This window comes from Megalobrama amblycephala, linkage group LG8, assembly GCF_018812025.1.
Source record: "Megalobrama amblycephala isolate DHTTF-2021 linkage group LG8, ASM1881202v1, whole genome shotgun sequence".
Classification (NCBI taxonomy): Eukaryota; Metazoa; Chordata; class Actinopteri; order Cypriniformes; family Xenocyprididae; genus Megalobrama; species Megalobrama amblycephala.
Window position 1 is genome coordinate 35,324,928 of NC_063051.1, and position 18,843 is coordinate 35,343,770.

Here is an 18,843-nt window from a genome sequence, read left to right on the forward strand (position 1 = left end):
CAGTGACACTATTCCCTACGGAAAATGCTCTACCCCCTCTGACCTAGAGTCAGCATCTCGCAAGGCCAGCACTCCTGAATTAAGGGTGCTCAACCATAAGAAAGGGATGCAAGGCTCAGGCAAAAAACACTTCTCACCAGGGCCCAGAGATGAGTTCTCTGCAGAGCTGAGGACTCATCAGAAAGACCTTCTGAGTGAGGGGAGTCCAATGCTCACCCAAGACTGTGATCCCCAATTTAGACTAGGCTAGAACCAGGGATGATAGACCCTAATAAAGAAACCCTTATAAGGGAAGGATGAACTATACCCACTAGAGGAAACTAGAAGATGGCTGCAAAGTGTTAGTCATGCTAAAGCCTTCGAAGTCTGCCTGAGTCGGAGCAGAGTGTGGAGGACCCAAGAGAAGGTATCCCAGTAACGGGGAGGGTATACTCCATTATAGCCCCTGCAGTCTAGGGATCATCTCAAGCTTTCTTGTGGGAGCAGAAGATCTGCCTACAGAACCCCAAAAAGGAGGCCCAAGCTCAACCAAGCTATCGATCTCCGGAGCACGTGAGGAAACTGCCTGCTTAGGGGCCCAGAGTGGGTGAAGCAGTTTCTACATCACTGCTAACACAAGGGAGCCAGCTGCTGAAGAACCCACTTTAGGGGGAGGCAGCTATGACCTTGCGAATGTGCTAAAGTTTGCATTCTAGGGAAGCTGCCAATTAAAAGAACCTGAAACAGGGAAGGCAATTTTCTCTAGGTAAATGAAGGAGCCTCTTGCATAGGGGACCCCAATTCTGGGGAAGGCAACTATGACTTCATTATCACCAGGGAGCCGCCTACTTATATAACCCAAAATCAGGGTGATGCAGCTGCAACCTTGATATCAAATATAGGAGCCCCCTACTAAAGCCTTTTAAAGGGAGGCGGCTGCCACTAGGTTATCATAAGGGAGATACCTGTTTCTTAAGGGACCCCACACAAAGGTGGAAGGCAGCTCACCTTACCTTGGAAATCGATGTTGCTGCTAAATGGAGCTCAGAGGAGCAGAGGCCTGAGCAGAACTACTCTCAATAGCAAAAGGAGGCCAAAAAAAACCTATCTTGAAGACAGGTCACAACGGCCCACCGAGGGCCGACAAGTGTAATATTCCTGTCTAAATGGAGCTCAGAAGTGTGGAGGCCTTAGCAGAATGACTCTCTAAAGTGAGAGGAGGCCAAACTACACTACACCTTAAGGACAGCTCATCACAGCGGCCCACAGAGAGATCCAGAATAGGGTCCTCAGAGTCGGTGGAGAGGGTGAGAGTTACTGGGTTACTGATTATCAATGATTAACAACCCAAATTTGGTCAAATCATCCTTACCAAAAAGTCTCAACCCAGCATTTGGGTTGAAAAAATAACCTAGCATTTTTAGTGTATGCAGTAGAGAGGTGTGTAACACAGTTCGTATGTACGGGAAGAAGGAGGCGGGAACCGGCGAACATTCAACAAAACTTTAATTCCAAAATAAACAAATACAAAACGAAAGTAATGCCGGCAGACTCTCGCGGACGTCTTGCCAGCCACGCAAACATAATAAAACATAAAATAATATCCAGGCCTGGTCCTCTCTCGTCCTTCACTGTCGTCGCTCCTCCTTTTATGCTCCCGAAGCTCCTCCGTGAGAGACTCAAGGCCGGTGCGCCTCCCAGGTGATGCTTGTTAACACTTGCATCACCGGCCTCGCGCCATTCCCTCACGGCTCTCGCCTGCCCTGCTCGTCACAAGGTGAACTTTTTTTTTTTTTTTTGACTAGAGAAAACCTTTTGTCTTCCCTTTTTCCAAAAAGGAAGGGAATCTTCAACACCCAATGCACTGGGCATGATGCCCTCCAAGGTCACTTCCAGTCTGCTCTTATTGGATATTGGTCGTTCATAAACTCGTAAGACCTTCGTTCATCTTCGTAACACAAATTAAGACATTTTTGATGAAATCCAAGATGTTTTTTTTTATCCCCCGTAGAAATCAACATAATTACCGTCATTCAAGGCCCAGATAAGTAGTAAAGACATTGTTAAAATAGTCAACATGACTACAATGCTCTGGTTGTTAATGTTCCTTCTATTAGTCATATTGTTCATATTCCTTTGAAAATTACTGCAAGTGCGATAGGAAGTTACATGCTGTTTTTTTTTTTTTTTTTTTTTTTTTAAAGCCCAAACAATGCATCTGATACACTGAGTTCTGGTGACTCATGATTGCTAAAACTAGTGTTTATGCAATTGTGGTGGTTGATGTAGCTGAACTAACCGTGTACACATCCATCCATTTCGTATGTGCATCTATGAGGATGACAAACATTTTCCCCTTGAACATAGTTCACATGCAATCTTTAACATGGTTTATAAGACCAGTTTCAACAATAAAGTGGGGCTACTGCAGCAACATTTCTTTAATCCCAGAAGGATTGTTCCACATTCTTCTCTAAGTTTGGTCACTACACATAAGGCCAACATTTGTGACACACCTAGATGTCATTGATTATTGATAAGCACTTCCCGTCTTGACCTGGACTGAGAACTACTACTCGTGCACCCCAGAGCACATAACCCATGAACTCAGTTGATCTTTTCTTGGTGCAAACTCTGCTCCATCTAGTTCTTGTGGCCAACATCTCTTTCACTCTGTACATGATCTTACTGGGTTCCATATCCTCACTTGTTGTACTATGATGAGTGTCACATCTGTATGCTCCAGAAAGAGGTATTCTCTCTGCTTTCTTTGCAATGGAAGTTGATTCAGGACATCAATGTTCCCATAATTTTTCCCTGCCATGTACATAATTTGCACCACTCCGAGCGGGATTCAAACTGGCATTTCCGGCATAGGAGACGGGCATGCTTACAAGGATGCTAAAGACCGCAGCACCTAAAGCACCTCTTGAGGCCTTTAGAGTGAGATTTACCTGCACAGCTCTTTACTAGCTGGCCTCCGTTACACTTACCCCCTAAACCTAACTCCCATCCGGGTCACGGCACCAATGTAGCCCCTCCATTTCCATTCGCACCACTCCGAGCAGGATTCGAAATAGTGCTTCCGGCATAGGAGGTGGGCTTGCTAACCATATATATATCAATGGTGCCAAAGAGGGCAGGGGAGTGAGGCAGACCTGCACAGCTCTTTATTAATGGCCTCCGTTACATTTCTAGTGATACTGCCCATCCTTAAATTCTGAATCCTGACCTTCTTTCCTTTATTTATGAATATAATGTAAATGTGCACGGATGCAGTTTCCCTGAAAATCCATCCTGACAGCTCTAAAATAAAAATAATTATTATAGGCTTACCTAGTGATTTTGGCAAAAGCAAGGTTTGAAAGGTACTTTTATGATGTACTCACTCATTATTTATTTTTATTTTTTTCATTTTGAACAAAAAAAGGTTACATAATGTAGCTTTAAGGAAACAGCATACTCCAAATGTAACTGTGAGTCCTTTCTTGTCTAACTGTGAGCAGTTTCTTTCTGCCTGACTTAAAGTATATGACATTAAACCCACTGCTGTCTTGTGTGAAAGAACTGCCCATAACCCATACCCATGTGAGGTCTCATACAGCCTGCTCTCTTTGGAGCTTCTGCTGACTGAAAAATTAGTTTTGACTGTTCAAATGCATCCTCTTGTTCAACACTCCATTTCCACTTGTGAATAGGACTGTGAAGAAATTTTGGCAGAACATTCAGCTCTGAAGTGTCCACCTTGTGTCCTTGAACATTGCCTCCATTCTCATTAATGTTCTTCTCACTTCAGCTGCTCTTTGTAATCTTGGCAGTACTGTGGCAAGAGTCTAGAGGTGCTTGTGGTCAACTTCTTGTCTCCACATAGTCTCACTGAATTGTCAGGCTTTAGTATGATTGGTGAGATATTCCTTGGCTCTATCATTATAGTTTTGTAATGATAGAGTTGTGTTGTGAGCAATTTACAGTATGTTCCTCACTTCGTCTCTTTTCTGTTTCCTATGTATGTGATTTCCTTGTCTGTCTTTTACACACACTGTAAAAAAAAAATGCTTTCAACTTAAAAAAGTGTTCATGCTGCCTTAAAATTTTAAGTTTAGTCAATTAAAATATCCAAGTTGTCACTTAGCACAACTTGCCTGAACAGCATGAACACTTTTTTAGGTTGAAAATTTTTTTTTTTACGTCACAGTACTCCCCCCTTTAAACTTTGCAGCCTCCATTTTTGACTTGTATACCTTCAGTATGTGTCTTTTTGACACATTTATGTCATTTATTTTCACTTGAGAGGCACCCTCACTACTGCTGCTCACCCCGACATCTGTAGCATGATTTGCGCCAACCCCCTCTTTGCTTATAGCTCGGGCTTGGTCGCACCACCATTTGTGCATCTTCATGGCACTCGGGACATCTGCATGTTGGGCCAAATCCCTCACATTCTTGTTGGCTTTCTCTGTTGTTCTGTTTCTTACAATAACCTGTGCTCAGTGTGGTCGTTAGTTATTCCACAGACCAGCCTCTTTCTCTCTGTGCATTTCTGCTGATTTGTTTCATAATTACAGTTTCCTTAGCATCTTTACTTAACATATGTATCCTTATACTTTGCGTCTGATTTCTAACTAACAAAATTTATTTTCATCTTGCTGCATCAGTAATATTTATTTGACTGTTGACTTATTTGAATGTTTGCTGTTACCATACCATGCATCCTCTTTCCCTTGCTTAACATATTGACTTCACAATCAGTAAAGTTGATCTTTCTGCTCTAGAGACTTGCTTGACTGCATTCATGTAATGATTTTAGACTTAAGGGTTCAGTCAGGATGTTTACTGAGAGGCTATCCCTTGCAAAAATATAGTGTTTTCGACAAACCCCTGTGGCAAACTTATGGTGAACACTGCCACAGATTCATATTTTGTTACATGCGAAGAGTTTGCAGCAACTTTGCGGCAGACGGTTGTGGCAAGTCTGTGGTGAACATGAGTGTAATACAGGTGCTTCTACTTTTTGGTGTAGATTCAAGGTATTTTTTTATGCATTGAAGGTTTTGATATAATGCAATTATCTCTTGACAAATACATATCCTTATACATATTAATACAATGCAAATCTCAACAAAAAAACAATATGCATTAGTTCTAAAAAATATTGATCTTTAACATAAAAACATGACAATTCAATTTGCAATCAATGATTAGCTCAAACAAATTTAATAAATAATTCAATCAATATTATGTTTTATCAATAAAAAACAATATTATTAAAATCTCAACCATTAAATAAATTCATTCATTTACTTGTTTTTTATTTATTTATTTATTTACATATCCTATTAAGCATGACTACTCCCCTACAGGTACGAGTTCACTTCTTTGTTGAAATCTGCATCTTTCATTTTCGGATGATCTGAAAATGAACTGAAAAAGAGAGTGAAACTAAACTGTATCATGGGGTGATGGAACATTAAGCATGTGTTATTCATTTCATTGCTCACAATGCTCAGACTTTATTAATTTTAACTTAAAATGCTGTTGATGTCTTGCCATACAGATCACATGATTCTTAAAGTCCCTCCATGAGTTTGTGAATGGTGAAGCCTGGGCCTTCATGCTGGAACCTCTCAAGAGTTGTTACAAGCCATGTTTTTAAGACTGCCAATGACTTCAGTATCAGGGGCAGGCTTCATTCTCTTTCAGGATCAACTGGTAAATAAATGAGTTTCTAAACAATCTATATATACAGCTGATACAGAATATGAGCATGAATATTCATCTAATCACATCTAACATCATCAGCAGGCAGCATATTTACAGTCATTGAAATGAAAACATCACTAACATATGTAAATATAAAGTTCGGGAGAAAACAGAGATTAAAGATAGATAGATAGATAGATAGATAGATAGATAGATAGATAGATAGATAGATAGATAGATAGATAGATAGATAGATAGATAGATAGATAGATAGATAGATAGATAGATTCTTAACTAATTTGCTGATTTGAATAAAAAATCACTTACATGATTCATGTAGATCTGAAGAACTGTCACATTAGCAGAACTTCAGTCATATCTATTGACATAAATTTCATGCTATTTTCATATTTTTGTCATTTATATAATTTGTTATGGAGTAAAAGTGCCTCACCTCAGAGAAACTCACTGCTTTTAGGTTGCTGCAGATTTGCCGCAAAACAAGTTAGCCGCAAAGAAATGTTTTTGCAAGGGACGTGCTATTTTCACTGTAAATAGTGTTACAGTGTAAATAGTGGTAAATGCTGTTTGCACCAAACATACATAGCAACAAATAGCATCGTGTTTGCATTAAGTACAAATAGTGACATACTATTCACATAAAGTGTAAATAGAAGTAATAGTATATTTGTACTCAGGGCAAATAGTGGACAGGGCTAGTGAAATTAGCCACGGCTATTTGCACCTGTCTTATAGAACACAGATCAGATTATCTTTACAAAGCACTTTTGTAGTGTGAATTGGTACAGTAAGAGTAAATGATTGTATATTGAACTTTGAATCCAATAATTCTATGATCACATTTAATGCATTTTTTTCTTTCCTTTTCCTGCAGTGTGCAAGTTGTCCTGCCATAAGAAATGTGAGGTAAAGGTAAATCATGGATATATTTTTCTTTCTTTTATTTCTTACAAAAGGATATCTTAGTATTCTCTATCCAGCTGTGTATCATGCTAGATTTTGACACACAGGATTTTCTTGCTGTGTTTTATTTAAATTGACCTTTATTGACCTCTGTGTACATGTGTGCACCTGAAGACATGGTCCACTTTTTACCTGGGATTATGAAACTCTGCTCAACAACAGACAACCAATAAGAAATTGAACACAATGTGCCTCATTTCATAGCTTCACAGACACTGTATGTGTTGAAAAACAGCCAATCAGGATTTACGTCAACATTTTTACTCACTGATATGAAAGCACGAAATCAGCCGGTTTTTAAACCACTCGCATGCTGTAATTATTTGAACATGGCTCCTAATACTGCAAGTATGCAAATGAGAACTTAAACTGAGGGTTTAAGTAAGTAAAGTGTGAAACGTCAGATTATAAATACTCAGGATTAATTGTTAAATCCCATGTTAAGTATGAGCAGAACAAAATATGAAACAAGATGAAAAACATGAAACACCCAGAAACCCTGGGTGTGAAAAGCCCTTTAGTTACACTGTCATCTGAGTGTGGTAACATATATGCTCTATTATCATTTCAATATGTCCTGCCTTCACTATCTGGCTGAAATTTGGTGGAGAAGGTACAGATACAGCTATTACATTTCACCTTCAAGTGGCAGTCATTGATTATTTATATATATATATAGTTAAAGGAATATTCTGGCTTCAATAGAGCTTAAGAATTTGTGGCATAATGCTGATTAACACCAAACCTCATCAGTTTTATGGTGGTTTTAGGGTTTTCATTGCAAGAAAGTTGTAGAATTGTACATAGGTATATACTTTTTCATTGAACTGAAAGTCATATATTTGGGTCAATGACATGACATCCATATTTTTGTGTCCAAGTGCATTATTTCCTTTTAAAATAATTTAATAAATTCATGATGTATATCACTTTATGCTATAAAACCTATTTACTTATTTTGAATTCATTTTAGTACATTTTAGCTGGAGGACTTCATTCTTCTGAACATCAGAAGACGCAATCATCTGGATCAACATGCACATTCCCAAATTTCTATATATCCTAATTATTTTTAATATGTAATTCATTTTTCCAGGAGCTCATTGCTTCTACCTTCAGTTAAACTACTAACAGTGATTGTAAATTAATTGCCTAAATTATTACATTATTTGCAAACTGCATTCTTTAAATTGTAATGTTAACATGCATTCTCTGTAAAGCTGCTTTGAAACGATATGTATCGTGAAAAGCGCTATACAAATACATTTGAATTGAACTGAATACATTTAAATAATACATTATTTTCTGTTTTGTTATCTCAAACCCTCAAAATGTCAGGTGGTGCAAACTGTCTTAATAATAAACAAAATAAAAACTAAATATAATTGCATCATTTTAGGTTTAACGCCTTTCGAATAAACACATCTTATAAATATTAGTAGTTTTAAAGCTGTTGAGATCATTTAAAAAAATTTCAGCAATTTGTATATTCTCGAATGTCAGGGTAGCACAACTGCAAACACGGCTCTTTTATTATGAATTGACAAGGTAATAACAGTAAATATGATAATGCCTCCAGAGGAGCCCAAAAAATATGCATTACATCAGTTTTGAAAAGATTTTTTAAAAACACCTTTTTTGAAGTTTTATTGCTCCGCCTCTAAAACTCACACTCCAATCCTAACCACCCTGCTCTGAGTCAGTCCCGAACTTGGCTCGATCGCTGCTGGCAAGTGCACTAACAATGATGCTAAGATCTAGCGGTCGTCAGTGTGCAAAACTCTCACTATCTGGCCACTGTTACACATGGATGTCTGTGTATCACAGCTGACGCGCAACAAAATGCTTCACGAAAAATAAAGCGCAGGAAGCACAAAAAAGCACAAAAAATGAATGCACAGTACACAAGAGTAAATATAAAGTGTTCATTGTCAGTCACCAACAGCACAGCAGCTCCAGACAATCAAAACCCAGTGCTACTCACGTGTGAAGCGGAGTAACACCCCCGCATCTGTTTTCAGGCCTTCCCGCTTAGCTCTCTCCAGCGCTGGAAAGCTTTTCTAATATAAACTAAATTTGCCCAGTCATAAACCTTCATTCCAGTGATATTCTTTTGAGCTCTTTTGTATTGTGTCCCATTTCTTGATCTGCATTTTTTTTTTTCTTCAAATCTTGCTCGTTCTCTCTCCTCGACCGTCATACGCCCCCTAATGCTGATCGGTTAGACGTTTGTTGTTGGTGTCGGCATGACTAACGTCCAAACAGTATTTTTCAAAATCTGCTTGTATTGAACTCAGGATAATTGTTTAATTGTTGCACTGTCTAAATTGTATACCACTGAGTGCATGTCATGACCAATTTTTTGCTGCTATAATCTAATTTTTGCAAGTTTTATTAGTTTTTTTTTTTTAAAAGTTAGCTTATTGCATTGCCTTAATGTAGTTGCATTGTGTTAATATAGCTCAGACAGTAGAGCATGGCACTAGCAACGACACGAACATGGGTTTGATACTCAGGGAATTAAGGGAAATTAGGGAAAATTAAGAAAATGTGATAGATTTAGTGTAATGCACATACATCAACCTAAAATTTCTTCTCTACTGCAACCATAAACACCAAGAAAACAGTGGAGATATCTGTATGAAGTCAAACTGTATGAGGCCCACTACGGTTCATCATCACATGCATCGCTGGGTATAACAAGCTCGTAAATATTGGTCAGCAGCAGGTGTTGTCTACAGAGAGAGAGAGAGAGAGAGAGGTGCACGTTTATTCTTTACCAGACAGGCGGCTCAATGTGGACAAAGGAGCAGTGCCACCAGGAACATGCATCTGTTTCAGAGATCCTTGGAAAAGAGTAACCGAGAGATACATATTGTAGATGTTGGTAGAAGTAGATTATTTGATGCATGCATCCAACATGAGTGAAATGCCCACGCTCAGCTGTCAGGATAGGTAGACTCAATCACAAGGCAATGTGCTGCATTAGCTGTTGGATCTATCTGGAGTTTATCTGAGGATATGTCACCATGGCAGGTTATATCCAGTGTGGTGTGCGTTTTGAAACCAGCGAAAGTGTAGAACCGCTACTATTCAGGAATTTTTTTTTTAAATGTATTTTTTAAATCATTAAACATCTTGTTGTCCATGTTAGTGTTGTGACTTTATGTATGGTCAGACACTCGCATGTGTTGTTATATTTTTAGCGTTTTACCAAAATCAAGCTCAAATGGAGTTACGAGGTGTTTCACCAGCAAATTTTGTGTTTTGTCATAGTTTTGTCATTAGAATCTCGTTAAAATCAGAATGAAAGTTTTTTAGCTTTTAGTATGGCTATGTTAGCCTTAGGTTATGAATAAGCTGGTGAGTTCCAAAATAATGACAAAATTCGCATTTAGAAGATACATTTTTTGATTTTGATGACATCACTACGGACTTCAGCTTCTCATCAGATTTTCTGTCCAATCAAATGCTCTCTAGAATCTAAAGCGTCCCGCCCCCTACATTATAAATTAGGGCTGGGTAAAAAATATTGATTTCTCGATTTTAATCGATTCTCATTTTTACGAACCGATATCGATTCTTAAATCCCAAGAATCGATTAGTCTACTCTGTTTTCAGTTGATGAATGAGCAGAATATGTAGCGCCTCCCATCCAATAAATCGCAATAATCTTTGTGTTTTGTTACTTTTGATATGAAACAAAGTCTCAGATTTCAAATGACGTCCATCTTATTATGAGATTCAAAAAATAAATACCGTTTTGGCGCTGTTTAATGTGGCGTGACGTCTCAGTTAAAGAGAAGCGGCAGCACGAGCGCATCTGAACATCCTCTCCTCTGCTTTAAAGGTGCAATATGTAATATTTTCTGTCTGCTAGAGGTCGCTAGAGGCATATTCAAAACAAAGGCGTAGCTTGATGATGCCAAGATTGAGCGCGGAATCTTGGGACATATTATTAAATGCTGGATGGCTTGTGTTGATAAATGGCATGCAATTAATTTTGCAATTAACGTACTGAATGATGGAGAAAAGTCTGTACTACTGTTACTAAAAATAAAGCTGCATCTGATTATGCTATGTTAGCTACTTGACAAAAAGTGTTTTTCTCTGAGGCATGATAAAGCATGGTACTCGCAAAAAAAAAAAAAAAAATTTGATTTAAACAATAAGACTAAACATGTTGAGCTATATAACAATAATTAGTTTTCTGTCTATAAATATATCAAAACAGTTGTTCCCTTGTCTATTAAAACATGTATGTATTAAATTGTCTTTGGTGTTTCCATGGTTTCTACAAAATAAAACCGGAAACCGAGGGTGACGCGGGTACTCCTCACACGTCCCGCAGCCTTGGTTAAAACTGCAATTTTCTCACGATTTACAAATAGTTGCAAACATTTGGGATATTGTAAGTACTCAAGTGAACAAAATATATAACACTGGCTAGTGGTTTTTGGATATTTTACTGAAAAAATATTACATATTGCACCTTTAATACCAGTTACAGCGCGAAACAAACATGACTAAACATCTTGAAAGATACAGTACAACTTACTGAAATCCGTATCATGTCTCGTGTAATCGCTCAATCAGTGTTTCAACCTCGGAAAGACGTCAATAAAACAGCTTGTAAACAATGTAACGTCACATTTACCTCAGAAAAACATATTCAGTGACCATAAACTCATTAGTCAGCTAGAAAAGTGACTCTAGAAAGCAGCATTCTGATAAATATAGATATGCACCGTTACATATTCATTATAATTTTTAATGTTCTTCAATAGTTAATGCATGTTTGAATAAATCAGTTATGACAGCTGCAATTTAAATGTTTATATAAAAAAAAAAAACAAATTAGAGTAGAAATATGATTATGTAATTCTAGACTTTATTTATTGTAAAAAACATAACCTTCAATATTATTATAGTAGTGTGTAGTTTACGGCATTAGTTGAGAGATTTTTTTCCTCTAGAAAATTTGCCATGTACTGTAACTGATATACTACATCCAAAATAATCGATATCGAATCAAATCGAATAAAAATCGAAATCGAATCGAATCTCAAGCATGTGAATAGAAATCAAATTGAATCGTGAAAATTGTGTCAATACCCAGCCCTATTATAAATAGACGCTGATGCTTCCTCTGAATTCACACATTTACTATTTTCTACATGGTGAATGGCACATAGTGCACTATATAGAGGATAGGGAACGATTAAGACAGTATAAACATGCTTTCCAGGCGAATGAAGTCTGGTTTACTGTTAGTGTCAAGTGAACCACCACAGCGCACACAGTCTGCTCCGATCCAGAGACACGAGAGCACAGAGCGGATCATGAGCGCGAGTCGCCGCAGACCAGAAAACGTATTGGACACATTTGAATTCTGCACAGAATGCTTTATTTTAAAGCAATATGGAGAAGATTAGGATGAGAAACGGTTAGAGATTAGAAGGAAACTGAGGCTTTACCGAGCTCAATGGTGTGTTATAAACGAAATGCTATTGGCTGTTTTAAAAAAGGGGAGGAGCTGCTCGATATATCCCACCCTGTCTTCCTGTTTCAGTTGAAATTACGTCAACACATTGAATAATGCTGCGCGTTTCAAGTTTTTTTATCAACTTTCAGGATACAACGGTTACTGTAGCCATATGTGGCTGCTCAGTTTTTACTGTCGTTTAATATTTGGCCAAAAGCTTGTGTTATAAACAATGAAGTGTTACGCACAGGCTATGACTAGAAGACAAATACCTGACTGACACTCTTCTCTGCTCCTAAAATACATAAAATGAGGTTCAAGCTCTAATATAAAGTGTAGGCTTAAAAAAAAAATGTATCAACCGGTATTTTTTCTAATCAAACTATTATTGGAATGATGTTAAAGAAGGTACGCAGAACAGAAATATTAATACTGATTCTGCTGAATATTTTTTGCCCCCGTTTTTAAGCCTTGGTTTCTAAGACAAGCACCTTATTACGACCTATATTTACGTTTTAAAGTCATGCGCCCTCTAGCTGGCGTAAAAATAATGACAGTGTGGTGTTACGTCTGTCATCATGAAATGACGTATTACTGTCATTACCAATCATAATGCTCAATTTAAATGCAACGTGTGGACTTTTTACACCATTTGTCCTATTTCCATTTAGCAAAACTCAGCAAAACCCCATCCCTAAACCTACCCTTAGTGATTTATAGTGCATATACACTTTATGAGCACATGCGTTCCCTGGGATCAACCCCACGATCTCATGATCACATGATTGCATATTGTTATATATTGCAATGCTCTGCCAATTGAGCTACGCGAAACCCAAAAAATGACGCAGATAAAAGGGAACAATGCATTAAAATGAAAGTGTCCTGTTGTCGATAGGGGCGCAACTTTAGTAAACGCTCCTATTTCAGGAAAGTGACAAACGACCTATAGGCATATTGGTTGGAGGACATGTTGTTACCTTCATGTCATTCTAAACCAATATGCCATTATTTTTTAGGTTCATTAGGTTACAGTGGAACACAAAAAGGGAATTTTGGAAGAATTTTAACAGCTTTTCCACAACGACAGATCATAGTAACCATTTCAGGACTTCAAAACCACCAAAAAAAATATCCACAAAAGTTTTCCATACAACCCGTGTCATAAAATAGCGTGTCATGCGAGGAACTAAGCTGAAAATATTCTCCTTTGCTGCAGGTGTCAAATATTATTCTCCATTCGGCAGATCTGGGCTGAGTTTGGTTACGACACAGACAAGATCCATCAATGACACTGAACCTTCTTAAATCTGAGCACAGTCATGAATCAGCGAAGGGGAAAACTACCAGTGAATAACTCTTAAATTGTGTTCCTCTCTGTCCTCTAGTCAAGTCAAATTTATTTATATAGCGCTTTTACAATTGGTAATTGTTTCAAAGCAGCTTTACATATTAGAAGCACAGAAAAAAGGGAAGTGGTTAAAAATGAGCTGTACAAACAAGCGTGGTAATATGTAACATATACAAGATGGTGCTACATTAAGCCAATGTCGGCTGACTCCCAGGGGTGGAAAAAACCCCCTAGGAGAAAAACCCAGCGTGCTAACACTGGGAAAAAAGTCCTAGGAGGGAAAAAACCCCTTGGAAGATATATATAATATATGTAAATGGATATGGAGATCAAAATCTGAACTATACTTTTTTATTATAGAGTTTAAAAATAGACTATATATAAATATACGTAAGCGGATACGGGGATTAAAAATCTGAATTATAGATGCAGCCAGAACTCTACTGAACTCTACTGTCGCTTTCAGTGTCCTATCAATAAAGGCAAAAAAATGTTCATTATTACATGGCTCAATGAAATGTTTGATTCTGATTGGTCAGTCTTGACAATTCTTAATGACCATACAGTGACCGCTCATCTGGGTGCCGTCTTGCGCTTTAGTTATGAATAAAATTAAACCACAGGACTTCAGTTTTATTAATAGGCTGTAATGTAGATTATACCTTAAATGTCTGTATTGTTTGAACTGAATGCTGCTTGCTAGGAGCTGTTTTTCTTTGCGGAAGCGTTGCATTTAATGAGCTAATAAAATATTTCAACTCAAATCAATATCTGATTATGTGTATGTGGCAACAAAGGGCTTCTGCACACAAAAAAGAAAAGCCCTGCATGAACACACAGCGTAATGAAGCGAGTGGCTCTTCCTGATGGATCTCATAGCTATAAGATGGATTTCTGTGTGAGAGGTTACAAACGTTTGTTCCTTTTCTACATGCATTTCTCAAAAATGCACTTGACATGAAGTGCTGAAATGTCAATGACGCATCACTGTAACCTTATTACGTCCTTTAACTTTTGGCGTAATGTTATTAACCTGACCATAAGATGAATAAAGTTAATTTTAAATCTATGTGATAGAAGCGCGGAAAAAGAGCGTATACTCTTATATAGTATATATAAAATCCGAGATAACATTAGAATTGTTTTAAATGATACAATTTTTTAAATGCCCAACATAGTTTAAAAGAATTCAGGTCTTCTCGGGTCCATTCGGAAAAAGCATATTTATTTTAAATTACCAGAGACCTGAGGCCACTAATACCAAACCCGACCCGTGTCTGAGGCACTCGTCGAAGTTTTGGACCTGCACCCGCTCGGGTCTCGGGTCAGACATTGGGTTTTCGGATCCAAATGGGCCCGTGAAGACCTCTAGTGGGTGTGGCCGAGACTGTCCTCCAAAAAAAACACCTTATTACGACCTATATTTACATTTTGAAGTCATGCGGCCTCTAGTGGACGTAAAAATAATGACAGTGTCGTGTTACGTCTGTCATCATGAAATGACATATGACTGTCGTTGCCAATCAAAATGCATGTTCAATTTAAATGCAATGTGTGGACTTTTTACACCATATCTCCTATTTCCATTTAGCAAAACAAATTTTTTATTAACGACTACACTCACCCCCATTCCTAAACCTAACCTTAGTGATTTATAGTGCATACACACTTTATGAGCACATATGTTCCCTGGGATCGAACCCATGATTGCATGATCACATGATTGCATATTGTTATTGCAATGCTCTGCCAATTGAGCTACGCGAAACCCATAATATGACGCAGATAAAAGGGAACAATGCATTAAAATGAAAGTGTCCTGTTGTCGATAGGGGTGCCACTTTAGCAAACTCTCCTATGGGTCGTATTTCAGGGAAGTGACAAACGACCTATATGGTCGTATTGGTTGGAGAACATGTTAATGTGGCCCGTCTCCTCCCAGGAGTAGTGAAATTTTTAACCAGACCAACATCCAGGGCCCGAGAATCATATCCTGAAATGATGGCCACATAATGTAAATCACTAAGTTTTCTGGATTTCCCAGGTTGTAACAACTATGACCAGGATGACAAACCTTCTCAAATCTAAAATTGTCACAAATTTAAAAAACACTACCCATGATTTTCTCGCCCAGGTCTATCGGTTGATGTCATGGTCAAGAATGCAATCTGCAAGCCATGCTTGGGTCCCATGGGGATACTTTTCTGTGGGAACGGACTCTTTGCTCAGCCCCACAGCAGTCGTTGAACTATCCGTACAAGAGGTGCCCATTAGGAGACATTTTTCACTGCCCCTCCTGGGAAAATGTTGCACCTCTGTCCCCATGATCCAAGGCCTGTCTAAGGCTCTGACATTTCCACTGCCTCCACTATTTCATTCATGGACACTGGATTCCCACAGCTTAACTCTGTGAGCACGGGATTGATCACAGAAGCTTGTCTACTATCACTCATTCAGCCACCTTGAGCAGGTTTAAATCGATCATTCGTGGCAGTTTATAAGAGAGTGAAGAAACACGCAGGAGAGGGTTGTGAGGCAGAACGGATTCCAGGTGTCACTACCTGCTGAGAGAGAAGTTGTTTCTCATCTTTATGGTTCGCCATTGGTTAAAACTCCCACCAGTGATGATGTAGATTGTTCACAGGTAATGTCACTCCACCCTCAGCCAGGTGTTCATGCTGATGTGCTCAAAAAAAAAAGAAAAAGTGCATCAAAGATTATCTTTTTTCTAGATTATCTTCTTACTGTAGACGTAGAGTCCTTTCTTGCCTGCACTCGAGACGGATAAAGTGATATTTCCACAGTCTTCACTCCTATTGGTTGCTCCCAAAAGGTCTTCATTTGCATACAATTAAACCTTTATAAAGTTTCTGAAGTCGCTGGACACGCCAAGTCGCATGTCAATGGTTGGCATCTCTCACTCAAAATGAATAGATGAGATCCCTTTGGAAGTTGCTGCATATGTAGATGTTCACTGTACTTAACTTCAAAAATTTACAATGACTCCAGTAGTTACTAGAGAGTTATCATGTTACTCACTTTAGAATACTGATGCAAATAATCCGTAATTCCTTCTGAAGGATTTGGTAAATGGGTTACCATGATCTTCACTTTAGAATTAATTATACATTATGCATTATTCACATTAATTATAAACCTGTATATAGTAGTTCTCTGGGAGGAATGAAAAAACAGTAGTTACTGATTAGCTAATAGTGAACTTCCTCCTTCAACTGAGCACTATTACTTACTAATTCATTCATCAGTTACTTGTTAGTTAATAGTAGTTACTAGAGTGTTAATAATGCATTATTCATTTGTTCCTGTGTAGTTATTCATTAATGAAGGATCAGTATTCTAAAGTGTTACCGTTCGTTTATAGCCTTATTAGCTTTTTACTCTTATTGGATAGTAATAACTCAAGAGTTACTATATAACTCTAAAGTAACTACTACTTTTTTGGATCAGTATTCTAAAGTGAAGATCATAGTAACCCACTAGTAATTACTTAAGTGTTACCAAATATATCATAAGGAATTACTGTACAAAAACATACAAAAACATCAAAAGTTTACAATGACTTCAGTAGTTACTAGAGAGTTATCATGTTTTTCACTTTAGAATACTGATCCAAATAATTAGTAATTCTTCATTAAGTATTTAGTAATACTTCAGTCATTACTAGTGGTTTACCAAGGCCTTTACTTTAGAATTAATTATACATTATGCATCATTCATGTTAATTATGAACCTGTATATAGTAGTTCTTAGTAGTTCTCTTAGAGGTATGAAAAAACAGTAGTTACTGATTAGTTAATAGTGAACTACCACCTACAACTGAGCACTATTACTTACTAATTCATTCATCAGTTACTTGTTAGTTAATAGTAGTTACTAGAGTGTTAATAATGCATTATTTCATTTGTTCCTGTGTAGTTATTCATTAATGAAGGATCAGTATTCTAAAGTGTTACCGTTCGTTTATAGCCTTATTAGCTTTTTACTTCTGCCCATTATATTTAGGCTTTAAAAAATTCATAAAGGCTGTGTGTAAAGATTATTATGATGTACAAAATATGTTTGATCATAAACTTCTGTTGGTCACGGAGCTTATTTTCTTTATTAGTCCAAAAGGCGAGGCTTTTGTACGGAAGAGGATTAGGGCCAAGCAATAATAAAAAAATAAAGAGATTAAAGTTGTTAAATTTCCAGAAAAAAGTCGAGATCAAATTATGAGAAAAAAAGTTGTTAAATTACGAGAAAAAAGGCGTTAAATTATGAGAACAAATTCGTAATTTAATGAATTTGTTCTCGTAATTTAACGAGTTTTTTCTCATAATTTAATGACTTTATTCTCAACATTTTATCTTGACTTTTTTCTCGAAATTTAACGACATTTTTCTCATAATTTAACGAATTTGTTCTCGTAAATTAACAAGTTTTTTCTCGTAATTTAATGAGTTTATTCTCAACATTTTATCTTGACTTTTTTCTCGAAATTTAACGACATTTTTCTCATAATTTAACGAATTTGTTCTCGTAATTTAATGAGTTTATTCTCAACATTTTATCTTGACTTTTTTCTCGAAATTTAACGACATTTTTCTCATAATTTAACGAATTTGTTCTCGTAAATTAAAAAAATTTTTCTCGTAATTTAATGAGTTTATTCTCAACATTTTATCTTGACTTTTTTCTCTAAATTTAACGACATTTTTCTCATAATTTAACGAATTTGTTCTCGTAATTTAACGAGTTTTTTCTCGTAATTTAATGAGTTTATTCTCAACATTTTATCTTGACTTTTTTCTCGAAATTTAACGACATTTTTCTCATAATTTAACGAATTTGTTCTCGTAAATTAACGAGTTTTTTCTCGTAATTTAATGAGTTTATTCTCAACATTTTATCTTGACTTTTTTCTCTAAATTTAACGACATTTTTCTCATAATTTAACGAATTTGTTCTCGTAATTTAACAAGTTTTTTCTCGTAATTTAATGAGTTTATTCTCAACATTTTATCTTGACTTTTTTCTCTAAATTTAACGACATTTTTTCATAATTTAACGAATTTGTTCTCGTAATTTAACGAGTTTTTTCTCGTAATTTAATGAGTTTATTCTCAACATTTTATCTTGACTTTTTTCTCTAAATTTAACGACATTTTTCTCATAATTTAACGAATTTGTTCTCGTAATTTAACGAGTTTTTTCTCGTAATTTAATGAGTTTATTCTCAACATTTTATCTTGACTTTTTTCTCTAAATTTAACGACATTTTTCTCATAATTTAACGAATTTGTTCTCGTAAATTAACAAGTTTTTTCTCGTAATTTAATGAGTT

The 18,843-nt window shown here is 36.8% G+C and overlaps 1 protein-coding gene across 1 annotated transcript in view; it reads left to right on the plus strand.

Annotated features, from left to right (window-relative positions):
- Positions 1-18,843, plus strand: part of tns1a (tensin 1a) — a 79,567-nt gene that overhangs the window by 17,145 nt on the left and 43,579 nt on the right. The window contains 1 exon segment of the mRNA XM_048200889.1: positions 6,575-6,606. Coding sequence (XP_048056846.1) covers positions 6,575-6,606 — 32 coding nt within the window.